This window comes from Brassica rapa, chromosome A02, assembly GCF_000309985.2.
Source record: "Brassica rapa cultivar Chiifu-401-42 chromosome A02, CAAS_Brap_v3.01, whole genome shotgun sequence".
NCBI classification, from domain to species: Eukaryota; Viridiplantae; Streptophyta; class Magnoliopsida; order Brassicales; family Brassicaceae; genus Brassica; species Brassica rapa.
The window spans coordinates 6,591,261-6,615,448 of record NC_024796.2 but is presented as its reverse complement, the minus strand read 5'-3'; the positions used below and the strand labels follow the sequence as shown (position 1 = coordinate 6,615,448).

The following is a 24,188-nucleotide window of genomic DNA, read 5'->3' as shown; positions in this document are numbered from 1 at the left end:
ATAAATTATATGCTGCCTATCGCAGTTTCAGTTTATGGGATGGTGGTTACTTGGTTACTGCAAATATTATTATACTGTAGTACAGAAACAAATTAGAGTTTTCCACACACTCCAGTGATTTAATTTAAGGTTCTCCTGTTGTAAAAAGTTTCTGTCTATTCTATTAAACATATTCAACTAATAAAGGTTTGGTCCAATTACATAATTTGTTTATTTTTAAAAACTGTTATATCAAATTAAATTAATATTAAACATAGATATAATTACAAAAAAAAATAAACAAAAAATATATCCGCTTAATCTAGTAATCATTTTAAAGGACGGGTCATAGTCTATTAATCGTAATAAAACATATGTCGACTAACTCGATAAGATATGTCCCAATTACATGTCAAAGTCCAAGTCCACGATAAGCTGACAGCTCCATATAGTGTATATGTACATACGTAGGATCTTCTATAGTTAATTTTTTAAAATTCACTATTCCTTAACTATGTGGCGTCCACTTTTGTTGCAATATATTTGATTTAAAAAAAATAATGATTAGAGAGTTCTAAATGTCCGTAGTACATTTTAAGACAGTTTAAACTCTATATTTTTATAAAGAATATTTTTCTATAATATAATTTAACTTATAACATCTAAAATTTCTATTAGATAATCTAAAAGTTTTAGTTGATAGTGTATTTGAATTTTAAACTCCTAACATTCAGGAGTGACATATATTATGTTGACTAGTTTGATTTTACCAAAAGATTAGTATTTGTTAGGGAATTAAATCTGCCAGGTCGATCCAAACTTTCTTACCAAAGATGATTTTAGTCAAACTCGATAGAGCTGGCAAAAGCAACTTAACAATGAATCTAGACAATGCGCTATAACTAACCATGCATACAATTGTACGAAAATAGAATATCAAATCAAAACGTAACGATATTGAAATCTATTTATAGAAATAAAGAGAATCTGCAATGACTGCGAAATATACCCTGTAAGATAAGATTTTCATCTCGTCCTATATAAATATGCATCGTCTCAAAGGATTATTCACAAATTTCTGTAAGAGCTTGTCTGTAATCGCGGTTTAGGGCTTGTCCAATACCTTGACACGAGTAGAGTTGACCCAAGTAAGTTTCCCAAAGGTGTTGTCTATCTCCACCTGCTTTCTCACTAGATGTATACTTTGATTTAGATTCTAGTCTACATAGGATTAGAATCTACCTTTGACTATAAGCTGAAGATTCCAAGTTTCTGAATTAGAAAATCTTTATTGCGTAGAGAATATTAATAACCGGTTCAAAATAAATTCAAAGGTAGAGAAAACCGATCCTTTAGTTACGGTATCCTCAACTTTAATTATAGTAAAACGGTAAAAAAGACAAAAAGATCGTGTGGTGTTAAGTTGTCTTTAAGTTTATATATGAAGGGAACAATGATACACAGATGCATTTGGACAGGACTAAGAAAACGTTATCGTGTTCTTTAATTTTCAGGCTTCTTTTTTTAAAATTCCGGTCGGTTATCGAGGACTAGAGTTCCGGTCACCGTCGCCGGAGACACCTCGGTTTCTACAAAAGAAAAAACCATCGTGAAGGACGGGAAAAAGAAGCTTGAAGATAAAACAATGACGAGCGTTTTCCACGAACCCAAACCCTCCGAGGACAACCCTCACGAGTCCAAAGTCGTTATCCACGGTAATATATTCGGTTTATTCCGGTTTAGTTTCGATTCTTGTTCTTATTACCGTGGTTGAACCGGTTAAGAGTTTTTGGGATTTGATTTGACGTGCAGGAGAAGAAGAGGAGGAGAATGATAGTCCCATTGAAGAAGTACGGTTAACCGTCCCGATAACCGACGATCCAACACTACCGGTTCTAACGTTCCGAACATGGTTTCTCGGTCTTCTCTCTTGCATATTACTAGCGTTCGTTAACCAGTTCTTTAGTTTCCGGTCGAACCAGCTTTGGGTGTCTTCAGTTGCGGCTCAGATCGTGACTCTTCCCTTAGGGAAACTCATGGCTGCGACGCTTCCGACAAAGAAATTTGGGTTTCCTGGGACGAACTGGTCGTGGTCGTTTAACCCTGGTCCGTTCAATGTGAAGGAGCATGTTCTCATTTCGATATTTGCTAATACGGGCGCTGGAGGAGCTTATGCAACCGGTATTATAACCATTGTTAAAGCTTTTTACCACCGTCAACTCAGTGTCGCCGCCGCTATGTTGCTGACGCAAACCACTCAGGTATTAAATGACCATATCTGTTTTTCTTTTTCTTGCTGAATACAACAATGAAAAGAAGGAAAAAAAAAAACAGAAATATTTATGATTTAATTATTTTTCTTTTAATAATCATATTCTTTAAGGTTTTAATGAATGAAAAACAACCTTTATACTTCTTGATTATTTAAAACATCTCCTTATTATTGGTGACCAAAGAAAATTGTTTTTAAGAGAACTACCATATTATAGCACACTTGTTTTTGCATGTTTTAAAATTAAAATTATTTTAACCTTTTTTTAATAAAATACCAAAGAGAAATACCATATTACTAAAACATTTTTTTGTGGTGAAAAAGCGAAAATTTTGATTTTAGAGAAATACCAGTACCCTTTGTTTTTATTTCTTGATATTATATTTTAGCATGTTCAAATAATGAAATTACTTTCGTGGGTGAAAAAACAATCTTTATGCTTCTTGATTACTTTTGTCGCACGTATACATTTTTAAAATAAAATATTTAGGGTAAATATTTTTTCACGGTTCTTGATCTTTGACAATCATTTTCATGCAGTTGTTGGGATATGGATGGGCTGGAATCTTCAGGAAGTTCCTAGTGGAATCTCCTTACATGTGGTGGCCGTCGAACCTGGTCCAAGTCTCACTCTTTAGGTTTGTTTCACACCCATCCATCCACTGGTTTATGACTCTTCTGTCTCTCAACTCGGATTTAACATTTTGGCTTGTGTAACAGAGCTTTGCATGAGAAGGAGGAATTACAAAAAGGACAACAAACAAGACTAAAGTTCTTCCTTGTTGTCTTCGGCATCAGCTTTGCTTACTACATCATCCCTGGCTACCTCTTCCCTTCCATCTCCGCAATCTCATTCGTTTGCTGGATTTGGAAAAGCTCTGTGACTGCTCAGATCCTCGGTTCGGGGCTCAAAGGTCTAGGCATTGGTTCCTTTGGTCTTGACTGGTCAACTGTTGCTGGTTTCCTAGGCAGTCCATTGGCTGTTCCGTTTTTCGCCATTGCCAACTTCTTTGCCGGATTCTTCATCTTCTTGTACATTGTTCTGCCTATCTTTTACTGGTCTAATGCTTACGATGCGCAGAAGTTTCCCTTCTATACCTCCAAGACCTTTGATCAGACTGGACACTCCTATAACATTACACGCATCCTCAACGAGAAGGACTTTGATATCAACCTTGATGCTTACAATGACTACAGCAAGCTTTACTTGAGTGTGATGTTTGCTTTGCTCTATGGACTCAGCTTTGGTTCTCTTTTCGCCACCATCTCTCATGTCGCCCTCTATGACGGAAAGTAAGTGATCTTTATACATCTTATGAATACATGATCTGATGATAACTCTCTCTAAGCTTCTTTTGTGTGTTGTTTGTATTCTCAAGGTTTATATGGGGGATGTGGAAGAAGGCAACGACAGCAACAAAGGACAAGTTCGGAGATGTGCATTCAAGACTGATGAAGAAGAACTACCAAGCAGTACCTCAATGGTGGTTCATCGCAGTTCTCATCATCTCCTTTGCTTTGGCACTCTACGCTTGTGAGGGCTTTGACAAGCAGCTTCAGCTTCCATGGTGGGGGCTTGTACTCGCATGCGCCATCGCCATGTTCTTCACATTGCCTATTGGAGTTATCCAAGCAACAACGAACCAGCAGATGGGTCTTAACGTTATAACGGAACTGATCATCGGTTACTTATACCCGGGAAGGCCACTAGCCAATGTGTCTTTCAAGACGTACGGATACATCAGTATGTCTCAAGCCTTGTACTTTGTGGGAGACTTCAAGCTTGGTCACTACATGAAGATTCCTCCAAGATCTATGTTCATCGTCCAGCTTGTTGCGACCGTGGTTTCATCATCCGTCTGCTTCGGAACAACCTGGTGGCTCATTTCGTCTGTTGAGAACATATGTAACACTGATTTGCTCCCGGTGGGTAGTCCATGGACTTGTCCTGGAGATGAAGTGTTCTACAATGCATCCATCATATGGGGAGTGATCGGCCCAAGGAGAATGTTTACCAAAGAAGGTATCTACCCCGGGATGAACTGGTTCTTCCTCATCGGTATCTTGGCTCCAGTTCCCTTCTGGTACCTATCAAAGAAGTTCCCAGAGAAGAAATGGCTCAAGCTTATCCACATCCCCTTGATCTTCTCAGCGGTGAGCCCAATGCCGCAAGCCAAAGCTGTGCATTACTGGTCTTGGACCATCGTTGGGGTTGTGTTCAACTACTACATCTTCAGGAGGTTTAAGAGTTGGTGGGCGAGGCACAACTACATCCTCTCTGCAGCGCTTGATGCAGGTACTGCCATTATGGGAGTGTTGATATTCTTTGCGTTCCAGAACAATGATATAAGCATACCTGATTGGTGGGGGCTTGAGAACTCAGACCATTGTCCTTTAGCGCATTGTCCGACAGCTAAAGGTGTTGTTATTGAAGGCTGTCCTGTGTTTTAAAACACAGGTTGATGCAGATCAAGTGTTGCCTCAAAAGGGTTAATGTTGATATTTTTTAAAAACGTTTTGCTGATCGCTATATGTTTAAAGAACCTGTCCCAAAGAAGTTAAGCGATTCAGGCAATGTAAAGCATTGTATTTGGTTTCATGTTCTTTAGGATTTAACCATGTACTTTGCAAGTTTAAGAACAAATCAAGCATAGCTTTTCATTCCAACTAAATGATCAAAGAGACAACCAAAGAGACAAAAGAAAAATCGATCACGAGAACAAGCCCCAAAATATATCATTAAAATGATAAAATTTTGGTTCAAGATGTGACCAATTAAAAGTAAACTGACCTCTGTTCTGTAAGCTCTGGATAATACTTGAACAAGATTTAAAGGAAACTGTAAACAAGAAGGGTCTGAGAATATTTTGTTTTTCGACTGAAGATGATGAAAGCAAAACTCTAATTAACTATATTGCAAGCCCGTGTTCAGTTGAAAAGTCCAGGGTTTAGCCAGTCCCTGCAATTACAGTGAATAATAACAAGTGAGATATTACCATCTTGCACAGTTTGTAGCTTTTATTTTTATGGCTCGTATGTATCTAACTTACTTGGTGACATCATCAAGATGATCATCAAAATCTATGACTTCTTTCCACTTCTCAGACGAAATGTAATCTGACAAAACCACATTGGCGGATGGCTCTTTTAAGAGCAACTTGCTTCCTCCATCAGCTCCAACCACTCTCCAGTTCTTGGAAGCATCTCTCACACAAAGCTAGAATATACACACACTAACATAAAGAATTACTAAACGAATAAAATGCAAAAAAATTAAATAACATGTAAATCTAAATCCCATATCAAAGCTCATTAATATATATATGTTCCTTAATTGACTAAAGCCATGTTCGTTTGGTTGCCGCAGGTTTCGGCGTCAGCGTCAGCAGCAGCGTCAATGAGGACAGTTGTTATTCGTTTCGCTGACGCTGACGCTGCCGCAGATTATGTCGCAACTGTAGGTTTTATCGGCGTCAGCCGCAGGACGCGGCGTCAGACGTACATCAACAAAACGAACAAAAATTAACGCAGAATGTTGATGCTGCCGCTGCCGCCGGTACCTGCGGCAACCAAACGAACAGCCCTCAACATCAAAATACAAACCTGCATCACAGGGCTTCGATCTTTACCCTTTGATAAGCCTTCAAGCTTCTTGTTGTTCAGCTACAAAACAGCAAACAATAAGAAACCACTAGTGCTGCGATTGAAAAAGTAAAGGAATGAGAGATTCAGACCAAGAGAATCGGTGCGTGAGGGAAGTAGCGAGAGATGTGATCACCAATGTTCTTAGCCACACCAGAGACCTCCACGTCATCGAACCTCTCGTTGGCGTGAAAGTAGCCAACAACACTCAAACCTCGAGCCACGTAATGCTCCTCTATCATGATGAGGGAGATTTCGAGGGGAGGAAGGAGGGGGAGGTTGGAGTGAAAGAGCGGCACGGAGTCGGAGATCTCCACGACGCCTTCTTCGTTAGGGCTGATTCGACCGACGAGGACTCCGTTGACCGCCGCCGTTTTGTGGCGAAGGGAGTGGAGGACGAGTTTGATGTATGCGTTCTGTGAGATCTCGTACTTCAACTCGACGTTAGTTCCCGTCCCCATCTGACTCGATCGGAGACTCGCTGAGTTAGGTCCTCGCCGGAGTAAGGTGGGATTTGAATAGAGAGATTGTTTGTTAACGACAGTGGATCTGGATCCACTGAACCGGGTTCGGGTCGACCACATTCATATCGGATTTCCAATTTTATTATTTTTTCAATAAGTACGTTACATTTTCTGAATGTTACAAAATTCTTCATATGGATAGTTTACGGAGGTATTGATACGATCCGTTTTGTCTGATTAATCAGTTATCTAATTTGATCCGTAGTTATTTAAATAATTATATATTTTTGACTGAATATTTGATTCGGTCCATATAAATAAAATAAAATAAAATAATGAAAAATGAAATAATAGTAAAATTATTATTTTATTATTAAATATAATTATTATTTTTTTAGAACTCTAATAATTAAATTGACTAGTCAATTTAATAAATAAAATTATTGTAAATCTCACATAAAATATAATAATGATATAATTCATATATATAATTTTAAATATATGTATATGTATATGCATATAACAAATCAAATTATATATCCATTTTTCCTTTTATGATTTGATTTGTTTTCTATGGATATTATATATTATAATTTTTGCTTTGTAAAGTTACGAATATCTGAATTTTCGTGTTGGAATCAAAATGGAAAAAAATTAAAATTTATAGATATTTTGCTAAAAGAACAAAAAGAAAAGATATTTTGCTCAATTGTTTGAAAGAAAACATTGTTCGATTCAGTCATTCAGCTCGACTATTACTTAAACCGGAATTAAAAACCAAACCAGACCAAAAGTTAAACGGTTCCACAAGGAGTGCAAATTTAGCCTCGACTGAGAAGGAAGTCGTCTAAAGAATACAGCTCAGCATTGACACAACAGGATGCTCCACAAATGCGACGTGTGACATGTTGTTATGGCTTCTTCTTCTTAAATTAAATTTATAAACACTCCTTTGGCTTAACAACTGTATCAACAGCATAATTTAAATTTTAAAACAAAGTTAATTAATGCTAAAAAAAGATTTGTCAGGTTTTTATTTGTTCTTTTTAACTTTCTCTTGCTTACAGAATCGTCTCCCTCCACCTTTACCAATCTCCACCTTCCAGTCGCCTTGAGATTGGGAATCGATCAAAGCATCTGAATCAGTAAATTTTCATCTCTTAATCTTTTTTTAAATTTTCATTTCATCTACTGTTATTAAGTTACATAACGTGATTCTATCTCTGAATCAGTTTTGGGATGTAAATGCTAATCGGAATAATTCTGGGATATATAGATCGGTTTTTTTTTTGGGATCGATATAGCTTTTATGTTACGACATGCTTCGATTGAATCCGTATGGATTGTATAATTCGATTTCTTTTATGAATCTCTTACTAGCCATCGCAATTGTTTTTTCGATATCAATATTCGTTTTATTTTATTTTTCGGTTTAACTCTTCAACTCTGTTCCGTTATTGTGATGTTTAAGGAAGATAAAAAAAACTTGAGTGGGGGAGGGGATTAAGCTTTTGAGTGAGTGGGGGAGGGGATTAAGCTTTTGAGACTTGGCATTATTATTTTCTTTACCGTTCTCAACGATTGCTTTTGTTTCTGTTTATGTGGACATAAAGTAATTATGACAAAGTGACTCGAGTTTCTAGTTTGCAAGCAATGTCTTGTTCCCTTTCTTATTGGACTTTGAGAATTATACAACATTCTTTGTCTCATCCTCCTGTCCTAACTAAATCTTACGCCAAAAGATTAGACTGATTTCTTCTCATTTGCTTTTTTTTCTTTAATATTCCAGATAATCTCAGACATAATAAGAAATGGTTACAAGGTGATTATTCTTTTATAACTCTTCATATGTTTATGCTTTTCACTTGGCAAAACTTTTTATTTTCTTTTTATTTATTTTGCAGGCATGAAGAGTTTTGATTTGCATTAAATCATGGCGCAGTGCATAGACGGTTTCAAGCATTTATGCACCTCTGTTTTAGGGTGTTTTGATCTTGATTTGTATAAACAACCTGGTGGCCTTGGTGACCCTGAATTGCTTGCCAGAGACACTGTTTGTATGCCGCATCATCTTCTCTATTTTTTTTTTTTTCTTTTTTTTTTAAATACGATTCTATGGATAAATCATTAGAGGAATGATAATCATTCTTGAATTTGTTTCTGATGCAGTCAGTGTGAGTGAAATAGAAGCTCTTTATGAGCTGTTCAAGAAAATCAGCAGTGCCGTGATTGACGATGGACTAATCAACAAGGTAGAGAGCTTGCTTGTGTTGACCCTTTTCAACATTCTTTAGTTACTTGTAGCTGACTCCTCATCTCTTGTTTGTATCAGGAAGAGTTTCAGCTGGCTTTGTTTAAGACAAACAAAAAAGAGAGCTTGTTTGCAGATCGGGTAATGCTTCTTTCTTCATCCTCATTAGTGTTTTCGTATAGATCAAGTTGAAAAGTAATGCTCTGATGTGATTTGGTTTTGTAGGTTTTCGATTTGTTTGATACAAAGCATAATGGAATACTAGGGTTTGAGGAGTTTGCTCGTGCTCTCTCCGTCTTCCACCCTAATGCGCCTATAGATGACAAAATCCACTGTACGTCTCCCTAATAGCTTGTTGAAAAACACATTTCTCCATTGATTTTGTTTCATATTCATGGTACTTAAACATTGTTTATGCAGTTTCATTTCAGCTATATGATCTTAAGCAGCAAGGGTTCATCGAACGGCAAGAGGTAAAGTTTCAATAGCATCAAATAAGACTGCACTTTATCATCATCCTCACTGACATTGTGTCACAGCTGAAACAAATGGTTGTGGCTACGCTTGCTGAATCTGGAATGAACTTGAAGGATACTGTCATTGAGGATATAATCGACAAGGTTATTCAGTTACCTATTTTTTCCTCTTCAACCAATGTCATTTTCATTGAAATTTAATTCTCCTGAATATTTGATTGTGCAGACGTTTGAAGAAGCAGACACAAAACATGATGGGAAGATTGATAAGGAAGAGTGGAGAAGCCTCGTTCTTAGACATCCCAGCCTGCTCAAGAACATGACTCTTCAGTATCTCAAGTGAGTCTCTATCTATTTATGTAAACCAGGATTGGATCTAGTATATAAAGCAAGTGCTTCTCTGGTTTCTTTTTCTTTCTGGATGATATATTGTAGTAAACAAAGGTGGTGATCTTGTTGTGCCTTTGCTTTGCTTGCAGGGATATCACGACTACGTTTCCAAGCTTTGTGTTCCACTCTCAGGTTGAAGATACCTGATGATGAGAAAGATAAACAGCAAGCATCGAGATTTTATATGTTTTTTTTCTTGTTCATTTGTTTCATTGAGTTATTTGATGTGAAGCAAAATACAAATGAAATTTCTATGATTTTTTTTGTGTGAATCCAATCTCTATTTTCGATTCTGCGTCTTTGTTCAGACCTGTTTGTAGGTACAACTTATGCATCTTGGTATATGATATGTAAAGTTTTCAACTTAATTGATCCAACCAAGTATAGGGGTTTGCTTCAATCTTGTCTTTTTTCATTTGATGAATTGGGATGTGTATGAAACCAAGAAGCAACGATGGTCAACAGCCAGTCTAGAATTGCTAGGAAAAAACATCCTCCTTAAAGCAAAACATCAAAACATAACACCACTTACTTCCGAGAAACCAGTAGAGAAAACTCTGAGATAATAGTTCCAAACGATAAAAACAAACAGAAGAGTCAAGAGAAAAACATTATTAACTGCAAAACCCTTATTCAACTTTTTAATCGACTTCCTCCATCTTGCTGCCTTCAGCATCAGCGTCATCTTCAAGAGGAGGCATCTCTGCATCACCTTCAACAGCATCATCTTCATCAATGCTCAGTCCAAGCTTCAACATCCTGTGGATCCTGTTCCCGAAAGTGTTGGGCTCGTCCAAGCTGAAACCAGAGGTGAGAAGAGCAGTCTCAAAGAGGAGGAGAACGAGATCCTTGACAGACTTGTCATTCTTATCAGCTTCAGCTCTCTTCCTCAGCTCCTCCATGATCGCATTCTCTGGATTAATCTCCATCGTCTTCTTGCTCGACATGTACCCCGCCATGCTGCTATCTCTCAAAGCTTGTGCTTTCATGATCCTCTCCATGTTTGCTGTCCAGCCGTATTCGCCCGTCACAAGACAGCACGGTGAGTCAACCACACGGTCAGAGACGATAACCTTCTCCACTTTGTCTCCCAACACGTCCTTGATCACTTTGCATAGTGCTTCAAACTTCTCCTTTAGCTCTTCCTTTTTCTTCTTCTCGTCCTCAGACTCGTCAAGTTTCAAACCTTCCTTGGTTGCAGATACAAGTTTCTTCCCTTCAAACTCCTTGAGCTGGCCAATAGCATACTCGTCGATCGCATCAACCATGTACAGAACTTCATACCCCTTCTTCTTGAGCTTCTCGAGGAATGGAGAGTTCTCAACAGCCTTCTTGCTCTCACCGGTGATGTAGAAGATATCATTCTGACCTTCCTTCATCCTCGTCACATAGTCCTTGAGACTCGTCAACTCATCGCCGCTCTTGGTGGAGTGGTAACGGAGCAACTCAGCAATCTTGGTCCTGTTCTGAGAGTCCTCGTGGATACCGAGCTTCAGATTCTTGGAGAAAGCTTCGTAGAACTTGTTGTAGTCCTCCTTGTTCTCAGCAATCTCAAAGAAGAGCTCAAGGCACTTCTTCACTAGGTTCTTGCGGATGACCTTGAGGATCTTGTTCTGCTGCAACGTCTCTCTCGAGATGTTGAGAGGAAGATCTTCAGAGTCGACAATACCCTTGACAAAGCCTAGCCACTCGGGAATGATGTCCTCACAGTTGTCCATGATGAAGACACGACGGACGTAGAGCTTGATGTTGTTAGGCTTCTTCTTAGTGTCAAAGAGATCAAAAGGAGCCCTCTTCGGAACAAAGAGAACAGCTTTAAACTCGAGCTGTCCTTCAACAGAGAAGTGCTTGACAGCCAAATGCTCTTCCCAGTCGTTGCTGAGACTCTTGTAGAAAGCAGCGTACTCCTCCTTGGTGATCTCCTCAGGCTTCCTCATCCAAATAGGCTTCTGCTTGTTCACCAACTCCCACTCGTGAGAAACCTCCTTAATCTTCTTCTTCTTCTTCTCTTTCTCCTCATCTACCTCCTCCACCTTGCCTTCCTCATCCTTCTTCTCCTCCTCATCCTCATCATCAGAAATCTCCTTCTCAACAGTCTTCTCAACCCACAAGGAGATAGGGTAGCTGATAAACTCAGAGTGCTTCTTGACCAAATCCTTAAGCCTCCGCTCCTCGAGATACTCCAACTGATCCTCCTTGAGATGAAGAGTAATCTTCGTACCCCTGCCAAGACTCTCCCCAGAGGTATCTCTAGTCACAGTGAAAGAACCACCAGCCTGGGACTCCCACACGTACTGCTCATCATCGTTGTGCTTGGTGGTGACAACAACCTTGTCGGCAACCAAGTAAGCAGAGTAGAAACCAACACCAAACTGACCAATCATGCTGACGTCAGCACCAGCAGCCAAGGCCTCCATGAACTCCTTGGTGCCGGACCTAGCAATGGTCCCGAGGTTGTTGACCAGATCAGCCTTGGTCATACCGATACCACTGTCGACGATGGTCAAGGTGTTGTTGGCCTTGTCGGGGATGATGTGGATGAAAAGCTCAGGCTGACCATCGAGCTTGCTCTTGTCCGTCAACGACTCGAACCTAATCTTGTCCAGCGCCTGTTAACATCCAATCAACAATTGACACGTATACAAGCAAATGAAACTGCATAGAGATCGCTACTTCAATTCTATAATAATCGGAGGTATAGAGAACAGTAACCGTAACAATTAATCTTCTACAGATCAATCAATAGAGAGAGAGAGACGTACATCGGAGGAGTTGCTGATGAGTTCACGGAGGAAGATCTCCTTGTTGCTGTAGAAGGTGTTGATGATTAAGGAGAGCAATTGGTTGATCTCCGCCTGGAACGCGAATGTCTCGGCGTCTGCCATTGTTTTGTTTTGCTTTGCTTTGCTGCTGTGATTATCGATAAGAGAGACTATATCAAGATTTTAGATGCCAAGTAATGAAGAAGAGGAAGTTATGTATATATACTCGACAGAATAAGAGTGTGTTTCTCGATCCTTCTCTTCTTTTTTTGAACAACTCTGGATCCTTCTCTTATTTCCAGTTTCTGGATCCTTCTCTCTCTCGGATCTTTTGTTTGCTAATTTTTTTTTTTAATTTCGAGTTTCTAGATCATTCTCTCTTTGTTAGATCTATTATTTGCTAATGTTAATCCATGTCATCGTATATTAATACAAAATTAACATTTAATGTATTTTTCCTGTTATTTTGGTCAACGTGGATTTTCCCGGTTTAGCAATTTACTATTTTTTTTTATTAATTTTATTAATTTTAGATATTTTCTATTTTTTTTAGCTTTTTTGTCAACACTTGTTTTTAGTTAAACTAACAGAAAAGCAAAACAGTGTACAAAATTAAATGTGCATAGCTTTGAAAACTAAAATATTACATATATTTTTCAAAAAAAAGTATTACATATTTTGCAAAACAGTGTACAAAATTAAATGTGCATAGTTTGGTTGGTTACAACACTTGCTAATTTTCCACTTGACCAACTAGTAGCATTTTGTGTCCCGTTGTCTTCTTCTTTTTTTTTTGCAAAAATTTGATGCAGTCCCGCTGTCTTCTTAAAGATGCACTACTATGTATGACTGAATGAGAAAAATGATCGATGCTGGTCAAAAGTAAATAATTACTACTCACAACATTCGAAGAGCCAAATTAACAAAGAAAAATAACTCTTTGATCCATTCAATTCATATCCAGTATAGCTACATATAAATATATGCATAGTGAGAGTGGTTAAAGCCATGTAGACGAAATGGATTTTTCAAATACTCTAACCTGTAGTCATTACAACAATACGCAGCGTATACTTCTGGTTGGAGAAGGAGACTTCTCCTTTTCTTTATGTCTAGCCAAAGCTTTTGGTTCGGCTACTAACATCACTGCAACTTCTCTTGATACTCGAGGTAAGTAATAGCAAAGTGTGTACGTATAGTTTTAGAGGCTAGAGGGTGCTTTGTTTGCTTTGAATTCAGTTCAATATGTCAAGTTATGATTAGGGTATCATAAGCATCTGAAAAAATCATATACTTGTTGTAGAGGAGTTAGAGCAGAATTATAAGGATGCCAAGAATAACGTAGAAGAGTTGGAGCGACATGGGTGCACCGTGATTCATGGTGTTAATGTTCACTCCATGGGTAAAGATCATCGCGTACTCCGGTCGGTTGTATATGATAGAGTCATATTCAATTTCCCTCATGCAGGGTTTCATTTTGGTCGCGAGTTTGATAGCTACACCATCTTGTATGTAAATCTTGTTCCTTTGATATGTGTTTTGGTGGTTGTTATATTTTCGGTTTATTAAACAAGTTTATGTGGACGTAGGCAACACCAAAGAGTGGTGAAAGGCTTTTTTCTAAGTGCCAGAGAGTTGGTTGATGCCAGTGGAGAGATTCATGTGACCCATAAGATAGCATATCCATTTACCAATTGGAATATCAAGACACTTGGTGAAGAAGAGGGTTTGTATTGTGTCAGAGAAATTAATTTTGAAACGTGTCAGTATCCAGGTTATTCCAACAAGAGAGGAAGTGGAAGTGACTGGGACGTTAGCTTCCCTGTTGGATTATCTTCTACTTTCATGTTTAGGAAGCACATGTAACTTTGTTGAAAGTGTGTTCTTGGAGAGGTTCATTTGAGTTTTATTTGTAAGTGTGGGCTACAGCCTACAAACGAAGCCGAGCCTAAAAAGGCTTGTGCATCTCTTTAATTTTTCTTCATTTTCAATATATTTCTTTATTAATAAACATTTTTATTCCACAGCAAAAAGTAATTTTAAATTAACTAATAGTTTTTTAATTATCTTTTTTTTTTAAGTGTTTGATTGTTTGATTATCTAATCGTGAGAATTTGTCTATCAACCGAAACAAATAAAATTGATGAGTTATATAGTCATCCCTATATTTTTGTAAAAAATAGTCATCCCTATATGTTTATTTCAGTTTGATTTTATAAAACAAAATTGCAAAATTTTGATATTTTATTTTGCATTTATGAATTTTAAATGTATGTAATTTTAAGCTAATATTATAAAAACCACTTTATGTAACTGTACTTGAAAATTATGAAAGGCAAACTTAAACATGAAAGATTATTTTTATATTCAAGTTTATAAATTTACAGTGTTTAACGAAATAGACAGTCTAAGAACAAATCAGTACAACCATTATCCTAAATTGCTATTTGGCATGGTACGTACGTATATTCGTATTGGTAGCCATTTATAGCGAGTTGATTGCGTTTAATTGTATCACCTAACATTTCTGATGATTTTAATAGAAGTTTGTGTTTCAAAAAAAGAAAAGAAAGCACAAGAGTGTCTAATTCCAATTCTTATCTTCAAATATTCACATGGTGCATAGATTAATACTGCATTTAAAGTTTGAGATACATAAATAATTTGAGTAATACAGTATGTTACAAATTTTGTTGGTAGTAAATATCATTAAAATACTTTATCTTTTTTTTTTAAAGAAAAATGTAAAAATGCTAAACGGCTCGTAATTGGCATGACTGGTACATTGGATAGTAACCCAATTGAAAACGAAATAGGGCCGGCAAAATGGTGCATGGATAGAAAAATTGAATGCTCTTCGAGGCAAATAAATAATCACAGAGTCCGAAGAGACATAATTCCAAAACCAAACATTTAACGGTAGTCTCTTAAATATATACATGTGTCTATATATCGTCAATGTGTGAAAATTGAAACAAAATATTAAGATGAAATGAAAACCAAAAGGTTAAGACAATACAGCAATAAGCAAAGGATACTTCTGGTCGGAGAAGGAGACTTCTCCTTTTCTCTATCTTTAGCTAGAGCCTTTGGTTCTGCAACAAATCTCACTGCGACCTCTCTCGATACTCGAGGTAATCAACTCATATTACTTTGTATATATTTATTAAGGAACCATATATATATGTCATATGATTTTGGTAATAAATATTTGTAACAAAAATATTGCAGAGGAAATAGAGCTTAACTATGCGAATGGGAAAGCTAACATAGAAGAATTGACGAAACTCGGCTGCACCGTGATCCATGGATTTAACGTGCACTCCATGAGGCTTGCTCCAAGATCAGAGCGTTATGATAGAATAATCTTTAATTTTCCTCATTCGGGGTTTGGTTTTGGCAGTGAGCACCATAGATACTACATCATGTAACCCTTCTGCTTCGTTTTTGTATTTTTTTCTTGGGGGATTATTTTTGATGTATTGAAAATGTGGTGGGTGATCACAGGTTACACCAAGAACTTGTGAGAGGGTTTTTGAAGAGCTCAAAGAAGATGGTGAAAGACAAAGATGGAGAGATTCACATTACTCACAAGACGGCTCATCCATTTAGCGAGTGGAAGATAGAGACTCTGGCTGAAGAAAATGGTTTGTTTTTGACTCAAGAGGTGGAATTTAACAAATGGTATTTTCCTGGTTACTCAAATAAGAAAGGATCTAGACCTCGCTGTAACTCTAGCTTCCCTGTCGGAAAATCTTCTACTTTCATTTTTAAGAAACGATTAGTTAGATAATTACAAGGTCCTTTGCATGACCGTCTAAAAACTCTTCTTCTCAACATATTTGATTTTAAGCGAGTGGATTGGATCTCAAAGTATGTTTTGGTTAATTATCCTCAAAAATTCAACTAAAAATTATTGCTATAAATTTCAAATTGTTTGGACCGTTTTGTCGTCACTGGGAGTGGGAGCACGAAATCAAAACAATTATGTATGTATTTATACCATTTGCAATGTAGCTCTCCTATCTGGTTTTTTCTTTTTTTTTGTCGACTTTGTATCTCTCCTATTTGTTTGTTTATTTATCTTCTTGTAAAGTATAAAAGGAAGGTTTTTTGGGTTGCATGCGCTAGGGTGGGTTATCGAATTCAGTCGGTCGGATCAATAATTTATATATTCGTATAAGAAAATACAAGATATGTATTCAACTATCTCATTTTCAATGCAAAATAATTAAAATTAAAAATTACTTTGCGTTTATATTTAAATATATATCCTTTTAAAATATGTTCTAGCAATTTGGGGTAATAGCGAACCAGTAGTAGCGATATCTAAATTAATTTATTTTCTATCATGATCAAACCGGTCTAATTAGGCTCCCAGCGCATATTTGGCAATACTTTCAGATAATTTGTTTTTAGGGTTTGATTATATCCGTTATTCAATGTTTACCGGATTTAAGGAGACACCAAGAACTTGTAAGAGGGTTTGTGAAGAGTGCAAGAGTGCTGGTGAAAGACAAGACGGTAGAGGAGAGATCTATGTGGTTCATAAGACAGAATATTCATTTAGTGAGTAGAAGCTAAAGACTCTGGTGATAAAGAAAATTTATATTTAATCATTTAGATTGAGTTTTGCTTAAATCACTATCCTTCTGGCTGTTCCAACAGAAGAGAAGTGGGAGATTACAGTGACTCCAGCTCCTCTTGTTGGAAAATCATCTACTTTCATGTTTCAGAAATAGTTCTTTTATTTGACCAAAAAGAAAAAAGAAACAGTTCTTCTTTAAAAACAATTCTTATCACTAGTTAGTTATTCGTTATTGGCATTGTGATGTTTAATGTTTTCCACATGTTGTTTAGTATTTCTTTTCACTCAGTTAGAGTTATCAGTTTGCAGGTTTTCTTAGATTTGAAACCAGCCTCCAATTATATAACTGTAGAGGATGTTTATAACAAAAATCATCCTCGTTAATCTCCTTGTGTTAAGATAGAATCTGGACTAAAGAATAGTAATACAAAACACATTAATCAATGTTTAAATTTTGTGAGATTTTGAGTCGTTAAAAAATCTCAAGAGGTGCCCTAACTATGTTTTATATTCTTAAACTAACGTTTTGAAGTAAAATGACCAAAAAAAGTAACTGGTTGGGTAAACACTAGACCCTTTTTTACATTGTTTCTCGACAATCCTATTTGATCAGTGTAACGGATCTCTTCAACCGTTGTACATTCGTTTATAAGTGTGTATTATATGTTTGGTTAGCGACGATAACATTTTATTTATTACATTTGTAGGCACCTTCATGATTTATCAATATATGGGGATTTTAAAATTATTTATGTTTTATTGATCCAAATAATTAAAAGTACATACAACAAGGGTTCTGTGATTTCACACCGATGAGACGACCAAAGAACTCACAAAATTATTATGCTTAACAAACATATCGCACACGATAGAAACAAAACTGAAAAGAGCAAAACATAAATACATACCTCTATAGAGAGAGCTAGAGAGTTGTGTTTTTGTATTTACTCAATGGCAGTAAACTCCTCAATCATATTCTTCTTAATACCACGACTGTTCATAATGGCATGGATCTTGGAGCAATTGCAAGGCATAACCACACACCTTTCAATCTGGCTGCTATGAGCTTCACTCAAACCACCGAGCTTACGTGCGATCACCACGGAGTTAACCACATCATCAGACGGATGATAAATGGTCAACACTTCAAACCCTTTAAGATCGCAAGAGTCAACGATTGGATACAAGAAAGCTCTAAGACCATGAGCACTCCTTAGCATCAGCACAGCTCCAGGAGCCATGTGCTTCTCCAAATGCTCAATAGCTTTGACTTTTGACTCTTTATCCATCCCAACAAGAGCCGCCAAGAAAACGACATCGTACTGGTCTAACCCTTCCTTTGCGTTTAACACATCAGTCGTGTGGAAGATCATGCGTTCCGAGAGGTCTAGATCGCGAGACACGAGGTTTGAAGCGAGTATGTTAGCCTCTGAGTCGATGTCGAAGTTGTGGATCGTTGTGTTGGGAAGGTGAAACTTGGCCAAGACGATGGATGTAAGTGGCATCGGACCCGAACCGATGAAAGCGATTTTGGTAGGGACATGGCTTGTGTGTTCAGCTAGGAGATCGAATTCGAGTTTGCTTAGTTTAAGGTAGTTGTTGTAATAAGGAAAGATGTGTAAATGGTTGAGTGGGTTGTCTTCAAAAGAGCCTATGATTGTGGAGAAGTGTTGCTCCAAGTATCCTTCGGCTTCACCACAAAGCTTGATGAGATGAGATCTCATGTCTTTGACTTTTTCATCGTGTATTTTTGTGACATCGATATCTGTGTCCGTTGGCAGGCACGTGGAGACGAGTTGTCCGAACAAAGTGTCGACATTCTTGGATGGTTTTAGACTCTCGAGGTTCGAGATTTGGCTATATAAATCGATGATTTGCTTCACAACGAGGTTGTTTTCGCAAGCCATGTCGACACTATGAAGAGAGATAGAGCTAGGTTTAGTAAAGTAATGCTTTCAAGACTTAGAAAAAGCTGGTGTTGTGGCCTTAACCCTCACAAGGGGTCGTTATTTATTGACACTTGTAGGGTCCATTCTCATCTAAATTTTGTTATTTATTTATTTGATTCGATTCATATTGTACGTTGTAAAATACTTACTTTAAAATGCATGAATATCGATTCAAAATCATAATATACGAGTAGCTTAAATACTAATATATAGTTCAGTTCTACTAAAATACACAAAGGCTATAATAATAATTAACTGAACTACCCAAATTATGAACATATGTTATGCTCAATAATTTTCTAGTTAGTAAATAAATTTATAGAAAATGTGCGCTAAACAACCTATGCTTTTCAGTAAATTATATATTTAAATGAGTAAGCGCAATGCAAAATAATAATAACAATAATTTAAACGTTAGACTACACACTTGCAATAAAGTGTATACAAATTGCATCAGTGATGTGTGCGTTTACGTACGTATATGCTTGTGAATTGTGATTGTATATATTTTAATCTCACTGTTAAACATGAATGGAATCAAAAGGAAAATACTACGATTCAACATTAATGCGTGTAAGTGCGTCCGTTGTATGGTTAGAGTTGGTAAATTAGGCATGTCTCATAACATTCTTAAGTCGCTACGAATATGTACCATATAGTTTCTATATTATATCAAAACTAATATGATCTAGTTGGATTTCATATTATATATATCGTTGAATTATACAGTCATCGGAGTATTAGATTCCGTTCACTCATCTGCTTTTTTGGGAATAAATCTCAATCCTTCTGGGGGTTCACTCAGCCAATTCAATATTTCTGAGTGTGTGACAGCATATAATTTTTTCAACAACAAATAGCCTTGAACTGGAATATGGTGAATTTTCAAATAGTGATATATGTTTAATATACAATATATCCTGATCAAAACACACAGAATACCATTTAGTTATTTTTTTTTTGAAAGAGATACACCATTTAGTTAAAACCTCAGGGTTAGGTTCAATGAAAATATATATGTAAGAATTGCATTATAAAGTATAATTTCAACTTTCGTAATTAAGTTTATTATTACTTTATTTTGCTTTTGTATTTTCAATATTCCATGATTCTCCATCACCACCAATCAAGAATTTTAATCTTCAAAAAACAATTCAGTTTCCTCTTTTGTAATTGAACTTGCGGAATCGTGTCATGACAGAACATACTGTATATACAATTTTGTAACTGATGAACTTTGTGATTGTTAAAAACAGGTAAAATCACAAAATCCAATAAGGATAATTAACGGAATAGAAACAATGAACTGACACTTAATTGTTCTACAAATGTAAGGGCATCTCCAACTACCCCCACTCCATTTTTTTTCTCCAAAATAGAGTAAGAATTGCTCCAACCCAACTTCAAATCTTACTCTATAATGGAGTTTACTCCATAAATAAAATAATCTATTTTTTATTTGTTCATCACTCCATACTGCCATAGAATGAGAAATTGAGTAGGGTTGTAGTATTTTTACTCCATTTTTACTATTATTTTATTTTAGAGAAAAAATGGGGTATTACATTAGAGATACTCTAAATGCAGATGCTAAAAAATATGACAAATCTCTTTTATATATGTAGCGAGAAATTAGGGTTTACAAAATACTAATAATAGGGTTTACAATTGACTGATGTTACTCATACATTTATTAATGTTAATGCCTCTTGCATAAAATGAAGGGACCTAAATGAGTGGCCAATATACACGTCGTCTACAATATAGGTTAAACGATCCTTTAAAAGAAAGAAGCTATTTTGTACTCATATTTCAAAATCAACCCATAATATTATAGTAAGATTTGCTTTCTTGTATGCATCTATAGACTATACTTTTGACTTCAAAAAGTAAAATATGGTGACTGTGTTGAATGAATATATTTAAGTGCGAAGATGGTTTTTTGAGTGCGACCTAATGATTAGAAAAAGAAAGACCGCCGAAATACGTGAGATATATGGTATGATTCCATGAGATGTATCGTGTATGAAGTTTATTCATACTGCATGTCATGTCTGTCCTTTACGAAAAAAATGTAGACCGGTTAAACAAATTGAAATTTAACTAATATACAATTTATTTAAAACTGGCCGTCACCACATTCGCTGGAAACTGAATCTCTCGGGACCTGGACAGGAAAGTGATACATTGTCTCTGAGCTATCGGGTGAGGACGCATTGTACTAATAATCAAACCCACTGAACTGCTCCGTCCAGCTAGAGCGCAAGGGACCGTGCACTATTTTTTTCTGGCTTTCGGTGAATATGGTCACTTGTCGTCGTTGTCGACGTACACGGCTACACCAATGCTTGATGCGACATTCACTTGCCATATCGTGATTTTTAAGTCTTTAAAGTCTAAAAGTGTAAATACCAAGAACTTCCCAGGGAGGAATGTGCAATATAAATTTGTCAAGTCAAAATTCTAATTTACATATATAGGTTTGCAGTTTACAAAACAAATATTCCATAATTAACTGCGAATCACAAAAGCTACTCCCTTTGTTGTCATAGCATAAATTGTTTTAGAAATATATGTTTTATTTCAAAATATGTTATTTTTACATTTTAATATATATATATATTATTTATTAGATATCGTGTCACAAATTAATTATCTATAATTTCTTATGACTAGTTGAACTTTTATACTATTAAATAATATTATTTCAAAAATGAACAGTTTTCTTAATTTTATGATTTTGGCTAAAATAACTGAGAAACAGGAAAGAGTATATATGTCGACAGTATATTGTTTCCAGGTTTCGTTCTAAACACCGTCCCGTTTGCGTAGGTAACACCAAACACCATGTGGTTTGTCCTATTTGTCCATTTGCTAATTGCTAGTGTCTGCAGAAGAGCTACAACAGAAAAACCGGAACCCGGGCCGGGTCGGACTTGGTGGAGAATCATTTACCGTCTTCTTCTTCTTCATCTGAACGCAAAACCTAGCTCAAACCCTACCACTTCCTCTCATCGCGCTTTCACCTCTGCTTCCTCTTCTCATCTACGGCTTGCAATCTCTTCTCCAAGTTACCACCTTTCGTTTCCTCTCCACTTTCTAATTCGATATCTAGACCTGAGGCTGAGAAGGGTTTCTCTAGTAATGTTTCGTGTGCTGGGCTTGATCAAGGACCGCTCTTTGTAGGGTCAAAATGCTTCCTTGTCTAGAAAGATGTAGACTTTAGCGGCGACTAGCTTAGGAAGCAAAATGCTTACTAAGATTTTAATTTCATCGAATCTTTGGTTAATTATGTTGTATTAGCAGTCCTTTATCCGGAAAATAAAGTACAAAAACGATTAACAGAAGTTTCATAGAGTTGAGTGTGAATCTTTTCATACTAAATCGGTTCGAAGCTACATTTGAGTTCGGTTTCGGTAAATATCATTTCTATTCAAAACCGTAAGCCTTGTGGATAACGTTTTGGGTTTGAAGAATGAAACGTGTCAATAAATTGTAGCTTATCAGCATCCACGTGTCAATAAATATCCCACCATCTTCCTTTCTATATAGCTATGCTAAGTTTTATTTTCAAGTCACAACTTGAGACCATTGATATGGAGAATCCTGAAGGAAGAAGTAGAGATGTAGCCAGAACCGATGGAGAGAAAACAACTGGTTCTTCGGTTGTGTTTGCAACCGTAGCAGCTGTGGCAGTGGTCGGACCGCTTCTTGGTCTGATGAGTTTCAGCCTCGTCGCGACTGTGACGTTGTTTATTGTGGTTTCTCCATTGATGCTGATATTTGCTCCGGTGTTGATGGCAACGGTGGCGATTCTTGTGGCGGCTATGGTTGGTGTTGGGGTGGCGGCAGTCATGTGGTTGGTGGGTATTGCCGCTTTGGTTTGTTGTGGACGAGAGATTGGTGTTGGAACAGGAGTGGCTGGGAGGATGGTTGAGTCGGTGGTGAGAGAGTTAGGTTATGGTCGGAATCGTTACTTGCGAGACAAGTGAGATAATGGTTCTTCCTTTTGCCAGGCTTACATTTATTTCTTTTTCAATATTGGTAAAAGCGTTTCTTGATGCGTGCTATCAATGTGTTCTTTTCTGTCTCATGATTAATGGGAATTTGAAGAATATGGTGAATAAAGAAAAAACAAAGAGATGCCTATGATTAGTATAATTTTGAGCAATTTTGTTAAGTGTTTTATTTTTGTCAACTTTTGAGCAATTCTGGTCAAATTTTGTTAAAAACAAAGAGATTCCTATGTTTTTTTTGTTAAGTGGTCGAATTGCAAAATCCAACATGTAAGGGAAGGACGAGTTTTATGTATAACCAACAATCCGCTAATCTGCCACAGATGCTAGCTCTAGCCTAAAAGGCTAGAGTTCCATCAACCCTGTCACATTTGATATAGCACTTTGACACACAGAAGTATACGTGTATCCTTTTATATATATATATATATATAATTTAGGTTAAACATTCTGAAATTGAAAGATACCACAACATAGTACAAAAATGGTTTGTGTCATAAAACAGCACATAAAAGTTCTGACCAAAAAACATTTATTAAAAAGTATAAAATTATACATCTAGGGTACAATGCTTAAAAATAGAGTTTAGATTTTTCAAAATGAGATGTAACCATCTCAGTTTATGATATATAGTTGAAAATTTAATAAATTTCATTTAGTTATATATGTTATCAAAATACATTTTAACTTTTTGGGTATACACTATACATAATTAAAAGCTGATACACTAAAAAAATGAATGATCTATCAAAAAATATAGTAGGTAAACAAATTTTTGAAGTCTCAAATCTCAAAATCACGTACCATATATCACACGAATAAGTGAACAAGCTATTAACCGTAGACGGTTGACAATTATATAAAATTTAAGGTTTATGGTTAGAATTTATGATATAAAATTTAAAGTAATAATATTTAAATAATATTTTGTAAATATTTTAAAATATTTATTATATATTAAATATTTTTGTGTCAACTATTAAATATATTATTCATTAATAATATGTTAAAGAGATTTACTATTTAATGAATAATATTTTAACCATATTTCATCTGTATGCTATTTTTTTAACAAAAAAAAACTATTTGTTGTGATTTTTAAGAGAACCTTAAACATTTGATCAATGTTTCTTCGCGATTAATGTGTTTGGGTAACATGTTTACGAATATCAAAGCCTTTTCTCAGAGAAAAAAAAAACACATTTACGAATATCTGACGGTAAGTGGGTCCTAAGGAATACGTTCGTACGGGGTAGAGACGAAAGGAAAGGGTACATGTCTTGAGATTTTTTGTGTAACAACGACTGCTCATTAATGCGCCACAAGTACGCCCTCGAATCTCAGAATATTCTCCGTACATCACGAAGACATACATTCTCTTACAAAAAGGACAAGGACA

The 24,188-nt window shown here is 36.3% G+C and overlaps 8 protein-coding genes across 11 annotated transcripts; 5 read left to right on the top strand and 3 right to left on the bottom strand.

Moving 5' to 3' along the window:
• The first annotated feature begins 996 nt into the window (after positions 1 to 996).
• On the top strand, positions 997 to 4,918 carry LOC103851855 (oligopeptide transporter 1). The gene is made up of 6 exons (XM_009128728.3): positions 997 to 1,127; positions 1,494 to 1,694; positions 1,792 to 2,240; positions 2,792 to 2,889; positions 2,972 to 3,544; positions 3,631 to 4,918. Exons 2-6 carry the CDS (start codon positions 1,625 to 1,627, stop codon positions 4,700 to 4,702), a joined length of 2,262 nt encoding a protein of 753 aa, XP_009126976.1. The 5' UTR covers positions 997 to 1,127; positions 1,494 to 1,624; the 3' UTR covers positions 4,703 to 4,918.
• Positions 4,890 to 6,530, bottom strand: LOC103851854 (ER membrane protein complex subunit 8/9 homolog). Of its 4 annotated transcripts, none has more exons than XR_004454754.1 (4): positions 5,986 to 6,528; positions 5,881 to 5,914; positions 5,302 to 5,484; positions 4,890 to 5,210 (listed from the first exon to the last, which is right to left on the bottom strand). XR_004454754.1 is itself a non-coding variant. In XM_009128724.3 (4 exons), the coding sequence occupies exons 1-4, from the start codon at positions 6,475 to 6,477 to the stop codon at positions 5,180 to 5,182; spliced, it is 750 nt and encodes a 249-aa protein (XP_009126972.2). In that variant the 5' UTR covers positions 6,478 to 6,481; the 3' UTR covers positions 4,946 to 5,179. The 4 variants fall into 4 exon arrangements, 2 of the variants coding, with proteins under 2 accessions (XP_009126972.2, XP_033139642.1); XM_009128724.3 differs by having other exon boundaries at positions 4,946 to 5,210; positions 5,302 to 5,468; positions 5,855 to 5,914; positions 5,986 to 6,481; XR_004454753.1 differs by having other exon boundaries at positions 4,959 to 5,210; positions 5,855 to 5,914; positions 5,986 to 6,509.
• Positions 6,531 to 7,246: 716 nt separating this feature from the next.
• Positions 7,247 to 9,773, top strand: LOC103851852 (calcineurin B-like protein 2). The gene is made up of 10 exons (XM_033283752.1): positions 7,247 to 7,502; positions 8,147 to 8,179; positions 8,262 to 8,414; positions 8,527 to 8,609; positions 8,690 to 8,749; positions 8,834 to 8,942; positions 9,029 to 9,081; positions 9,148 to 9,228; positions 9,311 to 9,423; positions 9,564 to 9,773. The coding sequence occupies exons 3-10, from the start codon at positions 8,291 to 8,293 to the stop codon at positions 9,619 to 9,621; spliced, it is 681 nt and encodes a 226-aa protein (XP_033139643.1). The 5' UTR covers positions 7,247 to 7,502; positions 8,147 to 8,179; positions 8,262 to 8,290; the 3' UTR covers positions 9,622 to 9,773.
• Positions 9,774 to 9,929: 156 nt separating this feature from the next.
• Positions 9,930 to 12,514, bottom strand: LOC103851851 (heat shock protein 90-2). The gene is made up of 2 exons (XM_033283736.1): positions 12,237 to 12,514; positions 9,930 to 12,083 (listed from the first exon to the last, which is right to left on the bottom strand). Exons 1-2 carry the CDS (start codon positions 12,357 to 12,359, stop codon positions 10,116 to 10,118), a joined length of 2,091 nt encoding a protein of 696 aa, XP_033139627.1. The 5' UTR covers positions 12,360 to 12,514; the 3' UTR covers positions 9,930 to 10,115.
• Positions 12,515 to 12,737: 223 nt separating this feature from the next.
• LOC103851926 (uncharacterized protein At4g26485) lies at positions 12,738 to 14,639 on the top strand. The gene is made up of 3 exons (XM_033283753.1): positions 12,738 to 13,406; positions 13,540 to 13,744; positions 13,826 to 14,639. The coding sequence occupies exons 1-3, from the start codon at positions 13,256 to 13,258 to the stop codon at positions 14,100 to 14,102; spliced, it is 633 nt and encodes a 210-aa protein (XP_033139644.1). The 5' UTR covers positions 12,738 to 13,255; the 3' UTR covers positions 14,103 to 14,639.
• Positions 14,640 to 14,824: 185 nt separating this feature from the next.
• Positions 14,825 to 16,087, top strand: LOC103851925 (uncharacterized protein At4g26485). Its single transcript, XM_033283757.1, has 2 exons — positions 14,825 to 15,663; positions 15,744 to 16,087. Exons 1-2 carry the CDS (start codon positions 15,428 to 15,430, stop codon positions 16,027 to 16,029), a joined length of 522 nt encoding a protein of 173 aa, XP_033139648.1. The 5' UTR covers positions 14,825 to 15,427; the 3' UTR covers positions 16,030 to 16,087.
• Positions 16,088 to 16,301: 214 nt separating this feature from the next.
• Positions 16,302 to 21,811, bottom strand: LOC103851850 (nicotianamine synthase 2). Its single transcript, XM_033283748.1, has one exon. It carries the CDS (start codon positions 18,729 to 18,731, stop codon positions 17,769 to 17,771), a length of 963 nt encoding a protein of 320 aa, XP_033139639.1. The 5' UTR covers positions 18,732 to 21,811; the 3' UTR covers positions 16,302 to 17,768.
• A 278-nt stretch (positions 21,812 to 22,089) lies between these two features.
• Positions 22,090 to 22,971, top strand: LOC103851849 (major oleosin NAP-II). Its single transcript, XM_009128719.3, has one exon. The coding sequence runs from the start codon at positions 22,328 to 22,330 to the stop codon at positions 22,763 to 22,765; it is 438 nt and encodes a 145-aa protein (XP_009126967.2). The 5' UTR covers positions 22,090 to 22,327; the 3' UTR covers positions 22,766 to 22,971.
• Positions 22,972 to 24,188: the final 1,217 nt, after the last annotated feature.

Coding starts and splice junctions, on each gene's coding strand:
- LOC103851855 (XM_009128728.3), top strand. CDS start 1,625: ATGACGAGCGTTTTCCACGAACCCAAACCCTCCGAGGACAACCCTCAC. Junction 2,241..2,791: donor TGCTGACGCAAACCACTCAG/GTATTAAATGAC, acceptor ATTTTCATGCAG/TTGTTGGGATATGGATGGGC. Junction 3,545..3,630: donor GTCGCCCTCTATGACGGAAA/GTAAGTGATCTT, acceptor TGTATTCTCAAG/GTTTATATGGGGGATGTGGA.
- LOC103851850 (XM_033283748.1), bottom strand. CDS start 18,731: ATGGCTTGCGAAAACAACCTCGTTGTGAAGCAAATCATCGATTTATAT.
- LOC103851925 (XM_033283757.1), top strand. CDS start 15,428: ATGATTTTGGTAATAAATATTTGTAACAAAAATATTGCAGAGGAAATA. Junction 15,664..15,743: donor CACCATAGATACTACATCAT/GTAACCCTTCTG, acceptor GGGTGATCACAG/GTTACACCAAGAACTTGTGA.
- LOC103851926 (XM_033283753.1), top strand. CDS start 13,256: ATGGATTTTTCAAATACTCTAACCTGTAGTCATTACAACAATACGCAG. Junction 13,407..13,539: donor AACTTCTCTTGATACTCGAG/GTAAGTAATAGC, acceptor TACTTGTTGTAG/AGGAGTTAGAGCAGAATTAT. Junction 13,745..13,825: donor TTTGATAGCTACACCATCTT/GTATGTAAATCT, acceptor ATGTGGACGTAG/GCAACACCAAAGAGTGGTGA.
- LOC103851854 (XM_009128724.3), bottom strand. CDS start 6,477: ATGTGGTCGACCCGAACCCGGTTCAGTGGATCCAGATCCACTGTCGTT. Junction 5,915..5,985: donor CTCACGCACCGATTCTCTTG/GTCTGAATCTCT, acceptor GCTGTTTTGTAG/CTGAACAACAAGAAGCTTGA. Junction 5,211..5,301: donor CATCTTGATGATGTCACCAA/GTAAGTTAGATA, acceptor CTGTAATTGCAG/GGACTGGCTAAACCCTGGAC.
- LOC103851852 (XM_033283752.1), top strand. CDS start 8,291: ATGGCGCAGTGCATAGACGGTTTCAAGCATTTATGCACCTCTGTTTTA. Junction 8,943..9,028: donor TATAGATGACAAAATCCACT/GTACGTCTCCCT, acceptor TTGTTTATGCAG/TTTCATTTCAGCTATATGAT. Junction 9,424..9,563: donor ATGACTCTTCAGTATCTCAA/GTGAGTCTCTAT, acceptor CTTTGCTTGCAG/GGATATCACGACTACGTTTC.
- LOC103851849 (XM_009128719.3), top strand. CDS start 22,328: ATGCTAAGTTTTATTTTCAAGTCACAACTTGAGACCATTGATATGGAG.
- LOC103851851 (XM_033283736.1), bottom strand. CDS start 12,359: ATGGCAGACGCCGAGACATTCGCGTTCCAGGCGGAGATCAACCAATTG. Junction 12,084..12,236: donor TCATCAGCAACTCCTCCGAT/GTACGTCTCTCT, acceptor GGATGTTAACAG/GCGCTGGACAAGATTAGGTT.